The sequence below is a fragment of the Giraffa tippelskirchi genome, chromosome 7 (genome assembly GCF_054371585.1).
Source record: "Giraffa tippelskirchi isolate mGirTip1 chromosome 7, T2T-mGirTip1v1.2.pri, whole genome shotgun sequence".
NCBI classification, from domain to species: domain Eukaryota; kingdom Metazoa; phylum Chordata; class Mammalia; order Artiodactyla; family Giraffidae; genus Giraffa; species Giraffa tippelskirchi.
The window spans coordinates 140,363,837-140,388,441 of NC_137281.1; the positions used below are offsets into that span (position 1 = coordinate 140,363,837).

Sequence of the window (24,605 nt, forward strand, 5' to 3'; positions counted from 1 at the left end):
CCTGCTTATCTCTAGGTATTTCCTTTCGTAAGCTACCTTTTTGCTACTTAGTGGAAGGGAGTCATGTTTTCATTTGTTTGTCTGTTGGCTGGATTTTCTTCCCCAGGAACTTCTGACTTCTGACAAAAATGACATTCATTCCCACCTGTCTGCTTGTCTTTAAATGATTCATGTTTTTCCATCTCCTCTCTAGCTTATGAGAGAAGTCCTACTCTCTATGAAGGCAGGGGTTATTAGGTTATTTATAAATCTGTACTCTGAAACTTCTTCCTTAGAGAGCTTCATTGTTCCCTTGAATTGAGCTTAGCTGTTCAACTTCAGTACACACAAGGGTTGAATAGGATGCATTTAGAGAAGTTGGGTGATGCAAAGGAAACTTAGAACCCAAGGGCAAACTTTTGAAACCCCTTTATTTTGGCTGAGGAGGGGAACACTAAAAATGAGACTCCAGGTGTACATGACATGATTTGAGAAGTCATTTCCTTTCATGTGTACCTGAAACATCCTATAACCAACTGTCGTTGCCAGGAAGTCTTGGGAGAAATTGATCTCTCCTTATTTAACGCTAAATGGAGTTTAGTTAGTAGTTACCTTATACATTGTATAGGGCTGCCTATTTCTCCCAGTAAGTAGATCATCTTCTCTGGCCTGAAGAGTTGACTTTAAGCTGAATTTCATTTCCTCCTGGCTTCAGATGTAAAGATGTAATCAAAATTTGCAATCAAAAGATGCAAGCAAAATTTCTCCTTAGTTCAAGAGTCTCACTCTAGCCTTTGAATTTGAGATTGATGGTAGTAGCAGGAAGAGGGAATGTTATATGTTTTAAACAAGTCATATTTTTAGAGAAATGGCAAAAATAGTATGCACTTTCATTTAAATTTTTATTGCTTTTTTAGCATATCACCAGCCAATATTTGTTCTTTGTCATCAGTGTACTATATGTTGTACAAAAGGGAATCAGGCATAGGTTTTCTGTCTAAACAAGCCAGGTATAAAGTCAGCAAAAGATAACTAAAGACAATGATAGGAGTTAACGTTTAAGCATTTCCCACTGGCCAGGCACCATCCTCAGGACTTTATATGCATTATTCAGTTTAATCTTCAGAACTCTGTGAATTAAAAATTATACCCAGAGAAGCTGTGACACTTGCCCATCATCACACAGTAAGTGGTGGAATCCAGGATCTGGACTCAGATGTGTCTGACTCCAAAGTCCTCAACCTCATCATGTACACAGCACTCTTGCACAAATTCAGTACCAAGTGTGAGAAGGCTTCGTCTTTTCAGCAGAGCAAAGCAGCAGGAAAGCCCCTCTGAAGTGTCAGTATCAGAACTCATTTTTTGAAAGCAGATAGTGTTAAGACTCTGTTCGTAACATGTAATAGTATTTGATAAGTTATTTTAGGAGTGTCGTTTGCATGACTCCAGATTGCCTCAAAGGACAATACATCTATAGGCTTCTGCCCAAGTCATGATTATTTGTAATCGATGCTGTTTGGAAAGATTTCCATTCTATCATTTTGCTGATCACAGGCTTAGCAAATCACAACAGTTCAGTAAGAGCACCCTCCCAAGTTTGGTTGCTGTGTATCCCTTCAGCAATTTGGCTTTTAGACTCATAATAAAAAAAAAGGGAGTGCATTATTATCAAAACCATGGAAGCGCTTGTTCTTTTGCCATTGGAGAGTGAAAATGTTTTCTTCTCTGTCTACTCTTTCATTGTAAGTGGCAGTGGGGGTGGGTATCTTTGGAGGCATATCTGTAGTTTGCTTTTAGGCTTGCCAGGGTATCATTTTTATTAGCTGTGTAATAAACATCATCTCAGTGCACATTTCCATTGTAGGACCAGGGAAATAATAATGCAATTGAGAATAAGTGGTCTGAATACCTTAGTAAATGTTTTACTTTTAACTTACTTAGTTTCTTGAGAAGATACACCAAGCCTTCATCTCTTTATTTTCCCCTGGGTACATAGTAACATGCTCTGCATAGTCAGGATTCAGTAACTTTTTTTCTTGTTACTGTATCACTAGTGTTTTAGTCATTTTCACCAAGCCATCTTTTAGAAGAATTCCCTAAAAAATAGAGCTTACATATTTAGCTCTCTCGAAGCTTCACTTGTTTAAAAAGACTATGATAGGCAGATACATTCTTTTCTTCATTAGTAGACAAATTATGTAGTATTCTCAGAACAATATCAGTTTTGTTACTGGCCTTGCTTTAAATAATTACTATCTTTTTCTTACTGAGATTTTTACCTAATTCTTTGCAACTAAAGAAAGCTTAGGAAGGACTAAGATTGGCAGAAATGATCAGGTGCTGATCTTGATGTAGAAAATTGTGATTTCATGTTGTTATTAGATCTAATATCTGAAGCATGTGGCATATGCTTTATTAATAATCTATTAACCTATATAACACCCTTCTGAAGGAAATAGTAGCAACAACAATGGCTTACATTTACTGGATATTTATCATGTGCCAGACACTGTATTTAATACCTTGCATTGGTTATTGATTATCTCATTCAATTCTCATAATGATTCTATAAGATAGGTGTTATTTTACCTATGATTAGATGAAGTTTGGGAGAAGACAATGGCACCCCACTCCAGTACTCTTGCCTGGAAAATCCCATGGACGGAGGAGCCTGGTGGGCTACAGTCCAGGGGGTCGCTAAGAGTCGGACACGACTGAGCGACTTCACTTTCACTTTTCCCTTTCATGCACTGGAGAAGGAAATGGCAACCCACTCCAGTATTCTTGCCTGGAGAATCCTAGGGACGGCAGAGCCTGGTGGGCTGCCGTCTATGGGGTCGCACAGAGTCGGACACGACTGAAGCGACTTAGCAGCAGCAGCAGCAGCAGATGAAGTTCAAAGATTTAAGTAACTTTCCCAAGGTTCACAGTGTCAGAATTTGAACCCAGTTCTATTGAACTCCAAAGCTCATACCCTATAAAATAAAGAGGAAAATGAACATAATTTTGTACTCTTGCTCCTAAATATGAATATTGTTTCATAAGACAGCAGGCTATTATTTGACCATTTCCAGACATTTTCATTGAAAGACTTATCATATGTGATTCTTACCCATCCAGATAAAAATGAGCAGTACAAAAGAGTAGGAGGAAAAAGATTAGCAAGCACTCAGTAGACTACTGCAGTATTTGGCAGATACATTATTATGTATTATAATTATTATGTTTTATACATATTATGGCAGATACAATATCTGGCAGATATCTGCAGATCATCTCTGCAGAGAAACTGGGGACTCACGCGAGCCTTGATGATACACAAAGACCGTGGACAGGCTGTCTTTGCTAATAGAGTACTTCATTTCTTTACCTGACCCTGCCATCCTGCTGCCCTCTCCGCCCCCAATTAAGCTGCCATTGGCATAGGATTTATAACGTGTCATTGGTCCATTCAAGAGACAGCAACAGAGGTGCAGCTGAAAAGCTGGACAATTAAGAAGGGAGACAATTTCCATTTCTACTCCAATCAGGATGGCAACAAAACCATAGCTGACCCTTGGGACAGACCAAGACAGTCTGGCCAGATGCATATTCCAGGCACCAAATGCCTAGTTTTTCAGAAATTACGTTTCCTCTGAGGGACCAAAATGGCTCACCAACGTGCCCATGATGGGAACACCCAAAGCTGGGGAATTGATCATGACATTAGTTGTGCTGCAGTTTCCCAAGAGAGAATCTGTCTTTTGTTCTTCCTTTAGGTTTATAAACAATAGAGTAAATTTTATAAATGAGGATTTTTAAGGAAAAGAATAATTTCTTGATAGAACCACATATTAAAATAGTGTGGAAATAAACCATGTGAATTAAGTAATTTTAGAGTTCTTTCTAGGAATTTTAAATATTATGAGCTTTATTTTGTGTAGGTCGGATTCTACTCATTTGTGTTTTAAATATGCAGTGAGACTTTGAAATTCTTTTGTTAGAATTCAACTTGTTTAAAAGAAGAAGAGTACTAGTCCTTTAGAGATGAGTTTTATTCCAATTTCACAAATTTGGAAAGAAAATTCTGATTTTCACGTTAACAAGGGAAGAAGCCCCGGGCGTTCAGATGTTAAATCATTGCTTCTCTTCAGCACTGTGATATTGGATGTTGTGGATATAATCTTAAAAATGATAAAATGTGTGCATGTGCATTTTCATTCTCTGGTTGGCCTTGTGTTAATATTATTCAGCTGATATGACAATACCTCTCTGTCCCAATTTGCTCAGCATTTAGAAACAATTGATAAATGGTTTAAGCTGAAAAAAAGTCAGTCTGTTTCCTCGGTTTTCTGTGATTTGAATGACCTGGAGACTTTGCCAGATATTCTGGCCTCAAGATAAAATTGATGAAAGTCAGAGCTGGGGTTTTCCTACCTGTGTACTGAGCAGTCTTCCCCTAAACCACAGTCTGCCTTTTGATAGCTCTAATAATTAATTTGGTCTTCTCTCTTCTCCCTTCCCTCCACCTTCTCCTTGTCTGTTCACAGGTTATCTTGACGAATCAGATTACAACCCATCTGAGCGGAGCCCTAGCTTCTCAGGCAGACCTAGTGTCTCCAGCTGATGATTTGTCCCTGTCTGAAGGTAAGGGATCTGTCCTAGAGGGGCTGAAACTTGACCCTGATATACAGCCCCGCCACCACCTCTCTGCCTCCCGTTGAGAACCGAGACACACAGCTGATAGGTGCTGGCCAGTGAACCAAGCCAGAGCCTGGCGATGGAGTCTTGGCTACCTTTCCTGGCATCTGATTCCTTATATTTGTAGAATCTCTTATTCTGTCTCTAGCTTGTTCTGTCTCTACAAGTGAACTTCCTTTTTTACTTGAGTGAAGCATCTTCACAGGCATCTTCACCACCACCTAAGGCCTATCACTCCTCTATAGCTTCTTTTGGGTCCTTAGTACAAGAGCTGGTAAACTGCTAAATGACTTTGTTTTTGAGACTGATGCTCCAATGTTGGCTTTACCCATGATCCCACAGCAATTTAACCTTTTTTTTAAACTGGGTCCTTTGGGGCTATCTAAATGTATATACTAGTATCACGTACTAGAGATGTGGCATTCCCAATCAGCTTTACAGAAAGATTAAGAAAAACTCTCCATGTAGGTAAATCTGCAAATTTTCTCCACCCTCCCATGCTAGCAAAGGTCAGACTGGCTCTGGTTTACGTAGCTAGGGGAATTACACCACTGAGCCAGTGGGTGGTTTCTAGTTTTATTGAAAGTTCTTACTTGACATTTCTGAGTTCTGCTAGTTGCAATCTGATTTCTTTTAGGGTAAAAGGCTGTGGGCCTGGATGGATGAACATAGCTGTTCCAGGCTCCTCTGCACTTTCCATTTTCTGAGAATTATTCATGATGGAATATATGGGACCTCTAGGGCTCCTAACTGCCCAGGTGGTTTTCCGTGGATTGGCCTTGGTTTATGGTCCCCCAAATGGCAAGGACTACATCCCTGCTTGTTGGTGGTGTTTTTCAGGATAAAAATGAATGACTTCTAAAAAGCATAAAATATTCTGTGTACCCTATTTCCACACTCAGTGCCTTTCATTCTCCCATCACCTGGGTTAAAAAGCTGAATCACCTATCATCCTTCCCTCCCTCCGTATACTCCTTTCATCATCAAGTCTACTTGATTCTTCTTTCCAAATATGCCTGTCCCCTCTTATGAGTTATATTGTGAGCAATACACTGACTTACTAAAAACTCACAATTGGATTATTTTAATAAATTCCATAATGACCTTCCCAATTCCAGCCTCTACCACACACACGCACTTCCCCATTTCTGCCTTCCTTTTATTGTGTCACTCTCCTACTCATGAATCTTGAAATTATTTTAGCCCATTTCCTGAGAATGGGCAAAAATCAACAAGCTGATTTTAAAATATTCAGGAATTTGTGGCTTGTTAGCTTGCAGTCAACCAGGGTGGAAGTATTTACACCATGGAAATCAACACATACTGAAAATCAGGGTTTTTTCTTTCCTTTTGTGTGGATCAGTTCCCCCCCCCCAAAAAAAATATCCTAGGTTAGGTTGATACTTGTTAATTCTTGGTAGTCTGTCCTTTCCTTCCTATTCAGCCTCCAGGAAGCTCCTCCAGCAAGTGTGCACCCTTCTGCCTGCTCTCCAGCCCCTGCCTCTGTGCTCTGCACAGCTTGCCCTTCTAGAACAGCATCCCCCTTTTCACTTCTACCTCTTCTTTTGCTCCCAAATCCCCCCACTCCTTCGAGGTTTATTTAGAGACCGCCTCTTCCACAAAGCCTCCTTGCCTGTTCCAGGCTGCCTTGGTCTCACTCTCTCTTCCTCCTCTGTGGTCCTTCTACCTGGTCAGTAAGATAGATTGTTAAAAGATCTTTAAAAATAATTTACCTTTTCATGGTTTCCCTACCAAATTGGCAGATATTTTAAGGACACAGGCTTTCTTGTGTTCTTTTTTTATCCATGTTGTGGGTAAAAAACTTTGCTGAGTGACCAGCAAGGTTTTAGCCACAGTATGTGTATGTGTGTGTGTGTGTGTGCGCGCACACGTGTGTGTGGGGTCAGTCGCTCAGTTGTGTCCAACTCCTTGCAAACCCATGGACTGTAGCCCACTAGGCTTCTCTGTCCATGGAATTTTCCAGGCCAGAATACTAGAGTGGGTTGCCATTTCCTTCTCCGGGGGATCTTCCCGACCCAGGGATCGAACCCACATCTCTTGGGTCTCCTGCTTTGACAGGTGTTTTCTTTACCATTGTACCACCTGGGAAGACCGTCTAGGCACAGAGTAGGCAGTAAATTAAATGCTGAACCAATACCATAGTAAATGCTTTGTAACAATGGTTAACCATGGGAATCACCTATGAATGTGATTAAAAATTGTTATTATAATAATTACACACAGACACACAATTATTCAGTTCCTAGGAGGAGACCGCAAGAGAATATCTTGTTTCCTCATTTGAAAACCAGTAAGCAAGAGTACTTCTCTTTGTCCTGGCTTCCTGGTTTATCTCAAGCAAAGAGGAGGAGCACAACAGATACAAAGGAAATTGCTCTGGGGCTCCAGTGTAACCGCTTTAAGAAAATGGTGAAGTCGTGTTCATGGCAAAGGGACAGTTACCAGCTCATTCTTAGGCAACTTTTTCTTAATGTGAAACCCAAGGGAGAATGGAAGCAATTGATGTTTTTGGTCTTTTCCTTGCATAGCGAAGCAGATAGAGTCTATGGATTTTTTTTTTTCTGAAGTTCTTTACCAGTGAATGAAAAAAATAATAAATTTCTTAGAATATTTATACCTATTCAACTATATCACAGTGGTTATTAACGTTGCTATGATTAAAATGTATAAATCACTTTGTTGCTGTTGTAAGCATTCATTGTATCGGCTTTGCCCTTGTGCTATTAGCTCTGCGAGCTTGAGCAGCTCTTTTAATCACTTTGGGCCTCAGTTTTTTTCTGTTAAATGACAGATTGGATGAATATAAGATGGCTGAAGTCTTTTCTAGTTTTAACATTATTAGATTGCGATGTGGGTCTGAAGGTCAGGAGCTTTCACTCGTTGATGGGGTTTTAAAATTCTGATTTACAGGGTGAGAAGAGTGACCCTGTCGTCCTAGATTAAGCATAATGGGGCGGATCTTTGGAAATCTTAACACTGATACACCGGCATACCTCTAACAGCCCCGTCTCCCCGTCCTGCTGTCCCTTTCCCTGTAAACATTTCTGGGTTTGTCTGTCCCTTGCTCTCGCTGCCTCTCTCCCATGCAAAAGTGTACACAAGAAGTGTGCAAGCCAGTGAGAGTGAGGAGCACACTGTGATGGGCTGAGTCCAGGGTTTACCCTGTCCTGTAATGGATTTCAGCTGCAGAGCAGAGGGTACAGCTTAAAACAGCACTCCCTTGAAAACAGTTGTGGGGTGAGAACAAGCAGCCGAGAGCAGCCAGTGAGAAAATGATCCGAGTTGACCGGAGAGAAGTACCCAGCAGGGGCTGATGTGCGAAGATGAAGTCCCTTCTGCTCTGACGCAGAGCAGGGAATATGAGTGACCTGGCCCAACTGAGAGATCTCTTCCACACCAGCGGATCCTGTACTATTAATATCTGCCAGCTGCAGGCCCAGAGCTTCCCCCTGCTGAGATCAAAAGAACTCCTATCTTAGCTGGAACAAGGTCATCTGCACAGGGCTGTAAAAGGGAGCCCTGGCTGGCTGCAGGGACCTCCATGGGGGAGGAGAAGGCAGGAGATGGGAGGTGTTCTCTCACGCTCCTTTAATCTCGGCTGACCAGCTGTTGCCCTCCCAGTGTTTGTAAAGTTGAGAGTTCTTTGTTTTTGTGTTGCTGGGTTTTTTTTTTTTTCTTATTAAATTTATGCTTGGATTATGTAGACCCACGTTCACTGCTAGGGTCCACGGTCTGATTCCCTTTGAGGATTCATTCCCCAGGTAAATTATCCAACTCCCAGGCCGGGGGAGCCAACAAAGGGAGAAGTGACCCCCAAAGGACTCTCCCGACATAGCTTCTGCTCATAAGCTGTGTGCGCTGAGAAGGCATTAGAGGGCAAAGTGAATTTTCCCTATTGAGTTAAAATAACTCTTCACGTGTGTACATGTGCTTGTCAGTTTTCAGCCTACCTTTCACAAATGTTCTTTCCTTCAAGTGGGAGAATGAGCTAGTCGACACTTATGCAAACTGACCAAAGTTATATTGTGAACCTAAGGGCAGAAATCAGGATTTTTGACTTTATTACCTACATTGTTCTCGACCAGGCTCTGTGAGTTAAAGTAGTTTCTTCTTCGGTGTTTTTTTCTGCTGATGGAAACTCAAGCATGTAGGTTATTATGAAGTTCAGTGTCTGGTTACTCAGTAGGTTATTGTGACTCTTCTGTGGCCAAGGATATATTTCTTAGATGCCCTTGATGTTTCTTCCTGGAGGTCATTGAAGGTGCTAAGGATGATGGGATTTCAGTCACAGAGAACATCCCTTTTGCCTCTAGTGATCAGTGAAGAAAGGCCCTAACAGTCCAGCTGGCCTAAGACACCATCCATGTCCTATTCTGAAGTCACCTGGAATTTGAGCAGAAGGGCTTCCTGAGTCCCTATCTATCCAGGCAGAGTTGGTAGGTGAGATTGATGTACGGTGACTGTGGACCCTGTGCAAGACTGAAGCTCTCTTCAACTTAGATCATTGGCTTTCCTTCCTTTGATAATGTTTTGGGATAGCATTCACTCCAGTGTGGTGACATGTGCATTTCAGGAGCCTAGGGTGGCATGTTAATATCCTCTTATCTGTAGTAATAGTTTTGGTAGATAATAGCCTTAAAAACTAAAAATTTAAAGTATCTGGCTGGGTCAAGGAAAGAACACAAGAGAAAAAGTATTATTTACTAGGACTAAGAATGATTTCTAGTTTAGTATTTAGAATACTAAATTGATGGCTGATTCCATGTGCAAGAGAAAGTATTTTGGGATTCATATTCCCTAACAAACCATCCTTGCAAAAAGCTGGAGTCCATTTGATAGATTATATGCAAGTGTGTGTCTTGTGTCTCTTTTAAAATAAATTCAACACACGAGAACAGCTCAGAGTGGTTGGGACAAATCAGGGACTCGTGGTTGTGAAAGAGGCGGACTTCAAAGCATGGTATGAATTTTCAAGTTTTATTTCCACTCTTGCTTTCCAGCTGGATCTGCTCTGGATTTACTGCAGGATGTTTGAAAATGTGGCTCCCTGCTAATCTCAGACAGTTGCTATGATCAATGGTTTCTTTCATTTCCGATAAAAAACACTGGTGTTTCTGCTTAGATTGTATGTACTTTCAGCTTTATTATTATAGTAGTAATTTATTGTCTAGCATTACCCAAATTTGTAATCCATTAACCACAAACTTTGGGGTGGATTGGTCAAGTTAGCAGGGCTCTGTCCACGCTTTGGCTCCAAGGCTCTGCACAGTCCAACCCCAAACTCATTGTTCATTTAGATAGGACCCTGGGCAAAATGAGCATGGGCTGAAGCAGCTTTAAAAATCCACCTCTTGGGGTCATGGTACAGGTTGGTTATAATTAGCACTTTGAAAATATGAAGTGTCACCATGTGATTGCAAGGTTAATATTAACAAGGACGATCGACATGTGAACATTAGCATTTCCATAGTATTTAAAAATGTCCTAATGTGATGAATCATTTGATCTGTCTCAAGCAAGTGAAGCATGAAGGCGAGAAGGGTGTTGCCCAAAGGCCCTGTGGGGGCAAGTGAGAGGTGATGGTGCCAGAACCAAAGTCAGAGCTCCTCTCCTGAGATCCTAGGTTTGCACACTGCTGCCTCTTAGAAGAGAGTTTGGAGCAAAAATGTATGTGTCCTAGTGACCTTTCAATTTTTGATTCCAAAGCCGCAGACGTGGATCAACACACACAACTTCACATGCTTTTGGTTACAAGGGGACACACACCTACCCGTGCCATGCTTCCCCTAGTAGGCAAACATCCAGGGTCCTTAGCTGGGTATATACCGCTTCCAGCAATGATTCAGGTGCTATGAAAGGTCTAATTTATAGAGAAAACTTAGAAGATTGAAACACTATCCAAACCCTGTAGTATTTAACTAAAAGGAAACCTAAATGTTATGTGAGGTGGGGGCTACCAGAGTTGAGAGGGAACTGGGCACAGCCTACAAACATCTGAAAAGCTGTTGGTCTCACAAGGGAGAGGAACTTGTTGAGAATTTTCAGCAGCGAGGCCGGAGGTAATACAACCATAGCCAAGGGATCAAATGGAGAAAGGAACAGTGAAGTCAACCCCCAGGAAGCACTTCTTGGTCAGGAGCTCTGTTTTGCTAGAGAGTTTGCCAGAGAGACTTCCCTGGTGGCTTAGACGGTAAAGTGTCTGCCTACAATGCGGGAGACCCGGGCTCAATCCCTGGATTGGGAAGATCTCCGGGAGAAGGAAATGGCAACCCACTCCAGTATTCTTGCCTGGAAAATCCCATGGGTGGAGGAGCCTGTTAGGCTACAGTCCATGGGGTCGCAAAGAGTCGGACATGACTGAGCAACTTCACTTTGCCAGAGAGATGTGTTTGAGGCAGGAGGTATGTTAAGATCAAATGAGATGAGAGCTGAAAGTTTTCTTAGGGAAGAAGTCTTTGAGGTGGTTCATGGGAGAGCAGGGTTATATGCTGTGAAAGTCTTTTCCCCTCACCCTCAGACCTCTTCACTATTTAGGATTTATGGGCTCATTTCCCAGATCTACATGTTCCTTCAGTGTCATGAAGGCAGAAGGGACGAGAACACCAAAGACAGTTTTGCCAATTGCTTCAGCTACAGAGAGAGAGGGGCCAGAGACACAGAGAATGGGATGTGAAGGGGAGGTGTGATCCTGGAGGGCTACAGATTAGAAGGATTCTCTGAGAAGAGATCCTCGTTTACCATCATTGAAAAGAGTTCTGTACCAAAGATGAAATGCGTCTAGGTCAGCAATCTTAAGAAAAGTATGGTTGGTTTCTAGGAGTGGTGCCAGGGGATAACTTAGTTTGTGTTGTTGTGTGGCATGAAAAACTTTGAGAATGCATTGGTGGTGTTTACTGGGATTTGGGAAGGATTGTAACAAGGTCTGGTAAGGTGGTCTGGCCCTAGAATAGACAGTCCAGCTCAGCTGTGCCCTAGGTTTGGATCTCTGACGATTTTGCTTTTCTTCCTTTTTCTGATAAGCCAGTTGATAAATGCCAGTTGGATTAAACAGTATTTCATTCAGTCAGACTGACTTTTCCTGGGCATTAGCTGCATTCTTGCATATATTAGCATAGTTTTAGAGCCTTGGTCCCTCCAAAAAATTTTAAAAAAACACCTTTTTGGCTAGATGAGGAGACCTTTCAGTGCCTTCCAACCTTATGATTTCATGAGTGTGGAGCCCCTACTTTATGCACTATATTTACTATATTCATGTTACAATCCCAAAATGAGCAAGATATGGTCCCTGTCCTCAAGATATTTATGGTGCAGTTTGAGAGTCATTCTAAAGAAGAACAGTATTTGGGTAGAATACTTTAGACAAGTAGAGTATGAAACAAAATCTCCAGGATTTAGGAAGAAAGGAAAATCCCTTTCAGTAAAGGGAGAGCTGAAGAGTCCAGGGAAGAAGGTGGAAGAGATAGCCTCAAAGGATGGATAGGATTTCAAGAGGCACAGAAAAGATCAAGAAAAGCTGAGAACTAAGGCATTAAGTTCAAAACAGCCCTTGTCTGCCCTTTTTTCCTATCAGTCTCCCTTTCTCCAAGCCTGTTCTAGCTGTATAGCCCACTTCCTTGTTCCTTAGACTCTGGGCTTTCTGTCTCTGGCCTTTTGCACTTGCTGTTCCCATTGACTGGGGCACTTGTCCAGACCTTCACTTTGCCTGTTGCCTCACTACCTTCAGTCTCACTCAAGTGTCATCTTCCCAGAGAGGTCTTCCTGCATCTTTGTCTTAGATGAAACCACTACCCCCATCCCAACCTTCTCTAATCCCCAAGCCTGCTTTATTTTCTTCATTGCCTTTATCACTATGTGACCTTATAAGTTTATCTGTTTATGGGTTTATGAACTGCCTCCTTGCTTTTGTATAATCTTCTCAAGGGCAGGGACTTTGTCTTGATCACTCCTGTATCCCCTAGCTCCTAGAGGGTACTCAGTAAATACAGGATCTCTGTTGTAGGGAACTGTAGCATATGTTGGGAAGGGGGCATTTGCCTAGGGTTTTAGGGTAAACATAGGAGGTCATGTGCAATGAATTTGAAAGTAGATTGGGGCCAGACTTCAAATGCCAGACTGAATTAAGGTTTTATGATAAAATGATCATCACATGTACTCTGTGGATTCTCTAGATGAGATGTGTTAGATGGCTTAGAGATGGGGAGATTGGAAGTAAGGAAACAATGAGCTCATCAAATATTTAGGGAAATAGGACACCCATTATGCACCAGGAGCTATACCTAGTGTAAGGATACAGAGATGAAAGAATGATGTTCTAGATAGAGTATAGATCATTACCAAAGCTACAATGGCAAGAGCATGATCATCTGAAGAAGATAAGAATCATTCCTTATGACTGGGAGTGCAGGGGGCACATAGAGGAAGGCAAGGGATGAGACAGTGCAGATCATGGGCATCTGGCATGCCAGGATGGGGAGTTTCCTGAGGCCTCTGTGAGAAGCATGAAAGGATGATCCATTGGCAACATGTCATTTCCTTGATCAGCGTGATTGATGAGACTTATCTGACTGGCTGGGAATGTTTCTCCATCCTCTTTTGTAGTTTCTTGTGTATCCTTTCCTAAGCCACGAGCTCAAAGGTGGATGATCCCCAGATAGAATAGGACTGTTCTTCAGTCAAGGTTAGGAAGTGGTGTTCCCCCAACAGAACCCTCATTCCAGTAGGTCTCAGACTTTAGTGTGCATTAAAGTCATGCTGAAAGTGTTATTAATACACACACCACTGAGCTCCCACTCTCAAAGTTTCAGTCAGTCTTGGGAGGAGCGAGAGAATTTGTAACTCTAGCAAATTGTCAGGAGTTGTTAATACTGCTGTTCTAGGAACCTCACTCTGTTGTTGCTGTTCAGTCGCTCAGTCACATCTGGCTCTTTACGACCCCATGGACTGCAGCTCCCCAAGCTTCCCTTTCCTTCACTACCTCCTAGAGTTTGCTCAAACTCATATCCATTGAGTCTGTGATGCTATCCAACCATTTCATCCTCTGTTGTCCCCTTCTCCTCCCACCTGCTATCTTTCCCAGCATAAGGGTCTTTTCCAATGAACCATCTCTTTGCATCAGGTGGCCAAAGGATTGGAGATTCATCTTCAGCATCAGTCCTTCCAATGAATATTCAGGTTGATTTCCTTTAGGATTGACTGGTTTGATCTCCTTGTTGTCCAAGGGACTCTCAAGAGTCTCCTCCAGCACCACAGTTCAAAAGCATCAATTCTTCAGCACTCAGCCTTCTTTATGGTCCAACTCTCACATCTGTACATGACTACTGGAAAAACCATAGCTTTGATCATATAGACCTTTATTGGCAAAGTGATTTCTCTGCTTTGTAGGTTTCTTTCCAAGGAGCAAGCATCTTTTAGTTTCGTGCCTACAGTCACTGTCTGCAGTGATTTTGGAGCCCAGGGGGAAAAAATCTATTTGCCATGAAGAGATGGAAACTTTGAGAAACACTCTTTATGCATTGAGTCTTTTATCCATGTTAGGCACAGAAAAACCAAGATGAAAGCATCTCTATCTGAGCTATCAAGGAGACAATACCCTAAGAGAGGAGACAGACATATAGAAGGGGTGTCCTCAGACTCTTGACAGCCACATGCCTTCACTGGGTCACCAGTGGAGTTTTCTTCAGGCTTTGCCTCACGTCTGGGAGACAAGATTTACTAGACTGTTTCAGGGCTCTTTTGGTAGCAAGAAACAAAAAGCCACTCAAGTTTGCTTAAAAAAAACCTCAGGTCTACTAATAACTGTCGCTACCATTTATGGACCATGTTTTTGTGTGCCTGGCATTGTACATCCATGATCACATTTAATCCTCACAACAACCCTCTGAGGCAGATGGTAATCATTATCCATTTTCTAGATGGAGGAACTGAGTCCTCGGAAAGTGACACCTTTACTGGCAGAGCCAGGATTCCGACTCAGGGAGTCTGGCTTTAGAACTTAAATTTTCACGCACTGAGTTCTTTTGTAAGGATATGTTGGCCTTCTCATGGCTATGTGCAAATAAAAAGCAAACTACAGTCAGATTTCTTGGAAATTGGAAAGGTTGAAACTTGAGGCACTGTCTTCATTTTTCTCCTATCTGTCTCATCTTTCCATGGCACTGACCCTGGACCATATGAGCTGATCAGCCCTAGTTACCTTTTCACACCTGCTAATTCTGTGGCTGGGTTATCTTTTGGTCCCATCAGCCATGGCCAAGAAACCTTATGGTAAAGAACTTGGCCAGTACAGCCATCCTTTCTGTTGGGTCCATGGATAAGGGGCATTTTCCTCTTATAAGGGGTTATGTGTGAAGGGCAGATTCCTTTAGAAGGAAGTACTTACAGAGTCCCCAACCATAGCATCTAGTTAAACAACTGTGTCCAACTGAGCAGATATTTTTATTAAGTTTGCTTGTAAACATGGAAGTCTGTGTACTTTTGTCAATGGCCTTCAGTCATATTCATTCGCAAAATCATCTTCTTTCAGATCAAAGTTTTAGTATTACTTTCCTGTTGCTAGTTGATGTGTTAAAGCCAACACACTTTTTCTTTTTAAACATTCGAAAACATTTTATTTCTAGTTCCAGATCTGGCTCCTCTTTGATCTAATTTTCTTTATGCCCACTGTCAGCCCTAGAGTACCTCTTCAGGGTAAAGAGAGGTCTCTTGTGTTTATTCAGAATTCACTACCTCCTCTAAACAGTCATTATCTGAGGAGATATGAGGCCTAAGCTTACCTGTGTATAAGTCGTTTCCTCTTCAGGGATATACGGCAGGTACATTAGCACAGACTGTTTATCTTGTGGCCAGCCATTGTTTACCCCTACTTAAGACAAGACAAGGAGGAGAAGCCAAGATGGCAGCTGGTGGACTGAAATGTGTGCAGGGAGTACTCTGTATCTGTCAGTTATATCCTCTCCATCATTTACAATATGCTGGAGCAAAATTACTCCTTCCTTTAAGAGAGCGTCTGAAGGAAGAAATGAAATTTGTGTGTGTGTGTGTTGGAGAGGGCTTTTTATGTTTAAATAGATGACATGGAGGCCTTTTTAGGTTCTGGTGTTTATTTCTCTCCGCTATCTTTCTATCTAATAGGCCCATAAAAGCAGCTCAGAGAATCTAAGTTTCTCAGGAGTATTTCTTTCAGCTATAAAGGATGGATGACACCCTAGTGGGTGAAGCAGTAAGGAGACAAACTTTTTTGCTTTTAAATATAATGTAAGGGGGGAGGGATAAATTAGGGATTTGAGATTAACATGGACATACAACTATGTATAAAATATATAACCAACAAGGCCTTACTGTATAGCACAGGGAGCTATACTCAATATTTTGTAATAACCTATAAAGGAAAAGAATCTGAAAAAACAGATATATATGTATATGTAACTGAATCACTTTGCTGTACACCTGAAAATAACATAACATTGTAAGATGTATAGATAAATGAGGCTGGAAAAGCACTAAAATAAATTGCTTCTGAGTTGCATGACAAGGGGGATATGCCTCTAGGAGAGATGCAGACCAGAGATAGAATAGATGATTGAAATCTCTAAAGGTAGAACTCATGAAACCAACATCAGTGAATAAGTAGCTGGCAGAGCCCAAAGTCAGGCTTTTCCAGCCAGGAAGAACCTTCTTACTCCTTCAGAGACCCAACTAGAACTAAGGGAAATAGCTTGCCCTTTGACATGATAGCCCCAAATTAAGGTAAATCAGCAAGAGAACCCTGTCATAGGGTCATTAGAATGTAAGCTCCCTAAGGAGAGGCCTCCTTATCTCTTTTGTTCACTGCTGAATCTCCAGAGCCAGGAAGAGTGCTTGGTCCTTATAGTTACTCCATAAATACTCGATAAATGAATGAGACACCTACAGCTACAAGAGGGACAATCAAAGCACGATTTAAAGTTTTAGACCAGCACTCACCTCAAAGAAGCGTGAGACTGCCACTGTGACCGCCGAGATATCGTGTATGCTCTAAAATTCCTACCAAGTACAGTCAGCTTGAACTATGTGCCTGCACTGACTGTATTAATGAATAACAGTAGGCAGCATAGGGAAAATGTAAGAGAGGAAAGGGGCCCAACAGTTCTGCTTTGGGGAAAGGAATCTCCCATATTCACACAAGAGTTGTGAGTGAAGTAGTTTAGTCTGATTTACAATAAGGGTGTTTACCAGGACTCTCTACTGGGTCCTGAGCTAGACAGACAGCTTAGGGATACAGAGACAGAAGCTAAGGCTCAGCTGTTTGGAAAGCTCATAGTCAGGTTGTTGGGGAACCATGATGTATGTGTATACAAAGTGTGCTATAGTGGTTCTTGGATCAGGGTTTTGCTGGGGAAGCACATGAGAGTCCCAATTTGGGGGTGGGAGTGCTATCTGAAGGTTCTTCATGAGAAGACACTTGAGCTGGATTGTGAAGGATCAGTAGCTGTTACCAAGAGGAGGAAGAGAAGGGGAAGGTGATCTTGGCCAAGAGAAAAGCCCGTGTAATGGGACAAGAGGCAGGGTTCCATGGGAGACCTGTGGGCCATCCATTATGGCTGGCATGGAAGGGAGTGGTGACAGATTGTCTGCCCCCTGAAACCTCCCTACAAATGGACATTAGAGAAACAGCATTTTTTAACAGTAGATAAAGCACCACATTTGGAATTAGGAGACTTGTGTTCAAGGGCCAGCCCTACCACAAACCCTCTGTGTTATACTGAGCAAGTCACTTAACTTCTCAAAACTGAGCTTTGGTCTAGTCAACTTTTCATTCATTCAAAACAGAACATGTATAATAAGAAATGCTTCCTGGAGGTTCAAGGGTTAAAAAGAACAGTATCAGGCTTGGTCTCTGCCCTCTAGAACATAAAGGCTAGTTCTAATTTTTTGGCAGCTTTATCTGGTTGGAATCCTAGAATTCCTACCTACTGTAATGAGCTAACCTGACACCTAAACCTTAATCTATGTGTTGTACTACCGTGGATAGGACAGGAAAAGATAAGAATGTAAGGAAAGGCCAGAATATGATGCCCACACACATGGAACAGCTAAAGTCACACTATAGCCCAGCTGCTAGTGAATTACCAGGTTGAGGGAGACACATCTTTTATGTCAGAAATACTTAAGGAAAGGCGAAACCATTGTGATCTTGTGGCATAATCTTGTGGTGGCCTGGGCCACCATCTTGAGATATCAGGGCATAAAGACGGACTCCCTGATCAATCTTTCCTGAATCACATTACAGGTAGGTCCCTGGATATCAGCCAATAGCCAATCTCCATCATGGGCTTAGACCCACTCACAAAGTGGAAGGCTATAAATCAGCCCCACACTTCCTGAGAACTTGCCAGGATGGCCAGGGGAGCTTAGCACCTGTGGTGGGTGGCTGGTTTTCTGGGCCAGCTGTTTAATGAGCCCCGAATCAGGTAAACTGCATTTGGTTCCCATGTGCTCTCCAGACACAAACAATGAAGCTCATCCAGCTGGAATGGTCCTGTTGGTGAACCTGGCTTCCCTATGTCAATCATCTGGTTTCCCACCCCCTTGAGGGAGATTTCTTCGGAGAAGCTGTTGGGGTGATTTTGAGAAAGTTGTTAACCCTTTAAAGTTTAGCTCTTCATCACCGAAAATTTTCAGAAATGGTTTGTAGCCAATGCCTACTGCTGCTGCTGCTGCTGCTAAGTCGCTTCGGTCGTGTCCGACTCTGTTTGACCCCATAGATGGCAGCCCACCAGGCTCCCCCGTCCCCGGGATTCTCCAGGCAAGAACACTGGAGTGGGCTGCCATTTCCTTCTCCAGTGCATGAAAGGGAAAAGTGAAAGTGAAGTCGCTCAGTCGTGTCCGAGTCTTCGCGACCCCATGGACTGCAGCCTACCAGGCTCCTCCATCCATGGGAGTTTCCAGGCAAGAGTACTGAAGTGGGGTGCCATTGCTGTCTCTGAATGCCTTACTAGGTAGTTTTAAACAGTTATCAAGATCACAACTTAGTTCATCTTACCCTATACTCAGGGTTGGCTGGGGAAAGTAGGAGGTTACAGTTCATGGATCCTTTTCTGGTTTTGTAACCAACCTACACTCTCAAGTTGAGGTAATCACCTTGCCCTTCTTAGTTTATTCATCTGTGACCTGGGGTAAAGCTGCCCATGCCTCATCTGGTTGCGTTTCAAACTTTGTGAGAAATTTCTTTGCTTCATGAGAATGCACAGATCAGCTGAGACTAGCATGATTGATTCCAGACACGAATTAGAACAAGCCTGAGCTGAATAGCTCTCCTGAGCTGAACAGCTCTCCCAGGAGAAGTCATCGAAAATTGGTTTGTGTGGCCTAGTATGGCCTTTGACCAACTGGCTTCGGGAACCAGGACAGGCATGGAGGAACTCTGACCTTGATCTGTTGCCTGCCCTCCTGATAAATATTCTTGCCATTAAGTGTATCTGGAGTTCACGGGAAGTGTGTATTGGGGAAATCTTTAAAAACTCGCAAGTTAGTAATGCTATCTCTTTGGGAGGATGTACTTGCATATCCTTAATGACCCAAATAACATTTCAGTGGGAACAGCCTGGTGGAGAGAGAGCAAGAGAGTGTGTGTTGATCACTGGAGGACATATTATGGTGTGCCGGGTGATGGATTTCCCCATCAGGAAAGGAATCTAGAAAGGCAAGGAGACTCATGAGAAAGGAGGTGACTTCTGTTGACAGGTCACTGTTGTTCAGATTCTGTGAGATGAGAAAGGAAATCCAGAAACCTACGTGACAGCTTCTCTTGGACTGGACGAAAATATTGATTTTTTTTTTTTCCAGCTGGAATTTGCCAGGGTCAGTTCACGTCTGGGTTTTCAGCACTTAATACAGGGCCCTTTTGTCTCGGGAGGCGGCTGGACTGGTTTTTCCTCCAGGCAGGTGCACAGAGAGCGTTTATTGTAGCCTGAAATGCAAACACCAAGCCCCTAGGCCCTGATCCCCACACTCTCTGGCGTGGCTCAAGGAAGTACAGTGAACAATGTCTCTTGCAACAGGCAAGCACTGTAAATGCCACTCCTGAATGAAATATTTCTTTAAACGTTGTATCTGTAACTTGATCGTCTCTTAAAACTTAATTATATGTCAGGGAAAAGGAAGCCATTGGCTCCTCCAGCCATCCAGGTTGAACACGGGCGCACAATGGAGCATATCCGATTCATGGCCTGGCTTAGGTAATCAGATTAATATCTCTTGAATTGAATTTACCCTTTTGATACGGAGTCTTTCAGCTGCCTTGTTTCACATCTCCAATTCTGACAAAGCTGTGCGGCCTTTGAGTAATTCCCCTGAAATGTATATGCGGGAAGCCTGTGCTCTTTTGAACACTTTTTGGGACTTGTACCAATTAAATCTGTTTCTGGCACACGTTTAATGGCATACTTTCCCCTGAGTCAACAACCGCTCCAAAATCTGAGGTCATTTGTTTAATTTAAAAGCAAAGGTTATGAAACATCCATTTCAGGCTTCACCAGCCAAGCCCCTGTGGCTTTGAAAGGGGTGATGAGACAGGGGAAAGGCTAATAAACTGGATTTCTTGCACACGAAATAAATTCATTACCATGTTTCTGTGAAATCAGTATCAAACCAGGTTTGTCCACACCCTCCCTGCCTACCTGGCCGCCCCTTTCTCTTCAAACACCCACATCCTCTTCTTCTGGGACTCTCATGCGCAAGACTGAAGTTCACCCTCTTGCTGTTGTTCTTGCAAAACAAACATCTGGACTGGATTTTTGTCAGCTGGAGTTGAGAGAGAAATATAAATGATGCAGTGATTTTTTTTCATGCTTATTAAATTTTTTTATAGCCCGTCTGAAGCCAGGAAACATGTTTTTAAATGGCTAGAGCCCTTGATTGGAGGTGCTCGAGGAACAGACAGTGGATGGTATTTTTCCCCCTGCCATTTTCTAAATAACACAAGGGTAGAATTACATAATTCCACCATTTGGGTGGGTTTTTTTTTTTTTCCTGAAGGAACCTTCATGAAGACATGTTGTACATCAGAATTCTTCCCTTGTATTAGCCTATCCAATGTACCCTTCTTTCTGTCTGTGAGAGAAAAGAGAATGTAACTGGCAGGGTATTTCTGAATAATTATAATCATGGAGAGTGAGTTTCTAGTTATTTGAGACGTGAAGCAGGGGCACAGGTATTTTCTTTTGCCAGAAAAACACAGCTTGGATCCTATTTCTACCTTTTCCACTTACCAACATCTAAAATCTTAGAAGCTACCATAGCCTAAAGACTCTCCTTCATTTTCTCATTATTTAAGATAATAAAAGGCTCCATGAAGGGGCTTACTAAAATAATTTATAAAATACTTTGCTGTGCCCTTAGATCTTATTAAATCACAATACCTCCCAAGGCATTGTATAATTATTTAAGAAAAAATCCTTCTAGAGGAAGCTGAGTCAGAGGATGATTTTTTTTGAGATCCCTTCCTGTTCTGTGATTGGAGATGATTCTTTGATTTCCTTTCACTGTCATAAAGCAAAAAAAAAAAGGGGGGGGCTGTTTGAGAATGAGGTTTGCTACCTACAGGCATTTTCTTCTCCAGAGAAAAGGCTGATCTGCTTCCTGCCACCCAAGTAAGTCATCCTCAGCCTGAACAATGGAGCTTAATGTTCTCCATTTTGCTAAGGGTTAGTCTCTGTTGTTATGAAAGTGAATTGAAACCAAATGCACTTTCTATTGGAAAAGCTGCCATTGATCTCAGCTCAGAGACAATATTGAAAGGGAAGGTGCTTATAAAACAGGGAAAAAGCCCTCGCTGTTATATCCCGACACCACTTATTTCACAGCGAGGCCTATGCACATATCTTCGATGCCACATCACTCTGTTTTATGATGTTTCCATGCCACTTGAAGACTGGTGTTCCACATTGAGTTCTTAGGAACGTTAGGAACGTTAACAGGTTATTTAGTAAATTGTCTGGCTAATGGACTGGGAAAGCTATTCTTGCAGCAAGACCCTTCATTAACTAAGAGGACATAAGATAGCTCACGTTCTCCACCAAGAAAGGCGGCTCTATTTCATCTGCCTAAATGGGGAGGCTTTGGAGGCAGGGCAGCCTCATCAAATGTGGCGTCTGCTGCCCACTTTCTAGTTATTAAAGTAGAAGCCAAGTCATTGGCACTGGTCCTGGCAGTGAAATGAGCCACAGAGAGGTCGCCACTCATCACCAGCATCACAATTCGAGCCTCTGGAGCAGAAAATGGCAGGCCCAAAAGGGTAAAGAACATTTATTTTCCATTAAGGAGAAAGGAGAATCACAGAGAAGTAGAGAGAGGCAAAGGGCAGAAGATGAATACAGCTGGACATTAAGCAACAGTGCATCTTCCAAGATCATAAAGCCAAATGGTTCCTGCTAGATTTAACTTTTATTATGTTTGGAGATGAAAATCAGAGGGTGGATAAAGGTGCTTGGAGATTTGCTGCTCTAGGCCACTCGTGTGAGGGGCGTGAAGTTCTGGGTCTGCCCTTGGAACATTCCACAGTACTTTCCTAACAACAACAAAATATTAATAAAGATAGTAATCGCTTTTATTAAATCCTGCTAAAGAAGCATCTTTCAGTGCAGTGTTGTTTGCTATAAAACTTTCCAGCTAATGGCAGGGTCAGGATCTCTGCTGGAGCTGTGGTGAGGGACTGGACACAGAACCACTGGTATTGGACACTAGCCGAGTTAGTTCCTCTGGCCAAAAGTAATGGATGATTATGGTAAATGGTTATTCTAGCTGTGATGCTTAGAGGATTTCAATAGAATGTGATAGTATTATGTAAGGGATATTTTTAGACTTATCAGGATGATGTATGTCAGTCAACTGGACTGGCTATCATACGGAAACCTAATTTGATGAATATGTAAGATGTTTTGTAAGGTTTTATTTGATTCTGCTATATTTTATGTTAGTTTGGAGTCATTGTCAGGCATGGACAGTCTTTCGTTTATATTCCTGTTTTCTATAATTCAGTACCATATACGTAAATTAATTTTGAGTCAGTAAAATCTTATGAGGATACCCACATCACTCCTGCATAAAATCCATCCTCCTCTGGAACCTTCCATTGAGTAGCAGTAAGATCAGATACCCTGTTCACTCTAGGATGGAAAGGATCACATCAAAACTTTGTGGGCTATTTCCCCCTCAGGCACCCAAACCTGATTTCCTTTTATCACTCTATGAATTTTTAAATGTTCTACTTTTTTCATCTTCTGTGTTTGTACTTTTTATGAAGCCACAATGCCTGAAAAACTGCATGACAGATACGATCACAACATTACTTGGAAGAGCGCCACGCTGTTGTTTGGACTGTTGTGGGTCTGAGAGCCGAGGTGGGACCAGTCGGGCTGAACGTGAGAGGGAAGAGAACTGTCTGTTGAAAGAGCAAATCAACTTTCTCTCTAAAGGAAAGCTAGTTTTTTGGTTTTGTTTGTTTTTAAAATAATTTTTATTGGAGTATAGTTGCTTTACAATGCTGTGTTAGTTTCTATTGTATAGCAAAGTGAATCAGCCTTGCACATACATATATCCCCTTCCTTTTGGACTGACTTCCCATTTAAGTCACAAAAATAAACTCCGCAGAGTGGAGAGCAGCCTTGCTTATTTGAACCAGATTCCACCCTGTCCTCTGCCTTTTTCTCTTTAACCCCTCTGTGAGCCACTTTACTTCCTCTCTCAGAGGCTTTCCCAGGGCATTACAGTCATGGCAGCCTCCCCTGTGGAGATGTTTTCAATCACGTTGTCCTCTCAGCAAGGAGCCTGGTCTCTCATGAGGCAGTACTTTGGAGATGAACTTCTACAGAGAGTAGCCTTTCTTCCCTTGCCTTTTAACTCTTTATTTCCCATTTTTCCAACCCTGTATACCTCATCTCTATATGGATGAAACTCAGTCTCCCCAGAAAGTTTCCATGAGTGGCCAGAGTAGACTGTTGTTGCCGTGTCAACTTTGTTCATCGCAGCCCAGTAAGTAATCCAGTAGAACTGGACTTGGATCCAAATCCGGAAAGATGGCACCATTACAATGGAGGAGCATATGAGGGTGATGAACGTCATCCTCAGGGTGGTGTTCGGTGTCAGAGCTCTGAATGGGGCCAGTGAGTAACCCTCACTGCTGGCTTTTTACTTGCCGTAGTGATTGAGTAAAGGATTGCAATCATAGTATGCACACTACTTGCTATTGTTTTGTTTTAATATTCAACTCTGGGAGTGTGTTAAAAGTTAAATGAACCCTGTGTGGCAGAGTGGTGATTTACTAGGGTAGTCAGAGGAGGACTCCTGGAGAAGGTGACATTGGAGGAAAGACGTGGAGGTAAGCCGTAGGACCATCTAGGGAAAGAATGAGCCAGGCAGAGGGCACAGCGTATGCAAGGACCCTGAGGCAGTGTTGTGCTTTGCATGTTGGAGGAACAGCAAAGGGCCCTGTTCAAGAAAGAAATCCAACAAAATCAATTTTAACAGAATACCCATAGGCAGTTTTTTCTGAAGAGGAAGTAATGGCAAAATAGAAAAATGAGACTTAATGAGTAGGCCATTTGGGAAGCAAGCAGTGATTATTTTATTTTTTGCCAGCAAAATGGGTTTATTTGGAAGCAGCAAAGAGGGCAGTGACAATTTTAAAGTTAGGGGGCAGTGTCTAACATATGTGTATGCCTTTCCCCCCGCCTCATCATCTCTTACAAATAGATAATGGTTGACGTCAAGAGAAAATTCAGGAAAAATGTCTTTTTTTTTCTTTTTTTTTTACTTCCAGGAAATCTAGTCACTGTGTCCTGTAGCCAGTGATAAATGACAATGCCACCAGCAGTGACCTAGGACATCCTGAATTCTTGCTCTTATGAAGAGTTGCATTCTCTTTTTGAAGGGCTTGCCTTCTCTTTTTG

The 24,605-nt window shown here is 42.3% G+C and overlaps 1 protein-coding gene across 13 annotated transcripts in view; it reads left to right on the top strand.

Annotated features, from left to right (window-relative positions):
- RAD51B (RAD51 paralog B) overlaps positions 1-24,605 on the top strand; it is an 814,189-nt gene that overhangs the window by 427,813 nt on the left and 361,771 nt on the right. For all 13 annotated transcript variants that reach the window (XM_081513462.1, XM_081513465.1, XM_081513457.1 and 10 more), the window contains one exon: positions 4,509-4,605. In XM_081513462.1, coding sequence (XP_081369588.1) covers positions 4,509-4,605 — 97 coding nt within the window. The remainder of the gene's footprint in view (positions 1-4,508; positions 4,606-24,605) is intronic.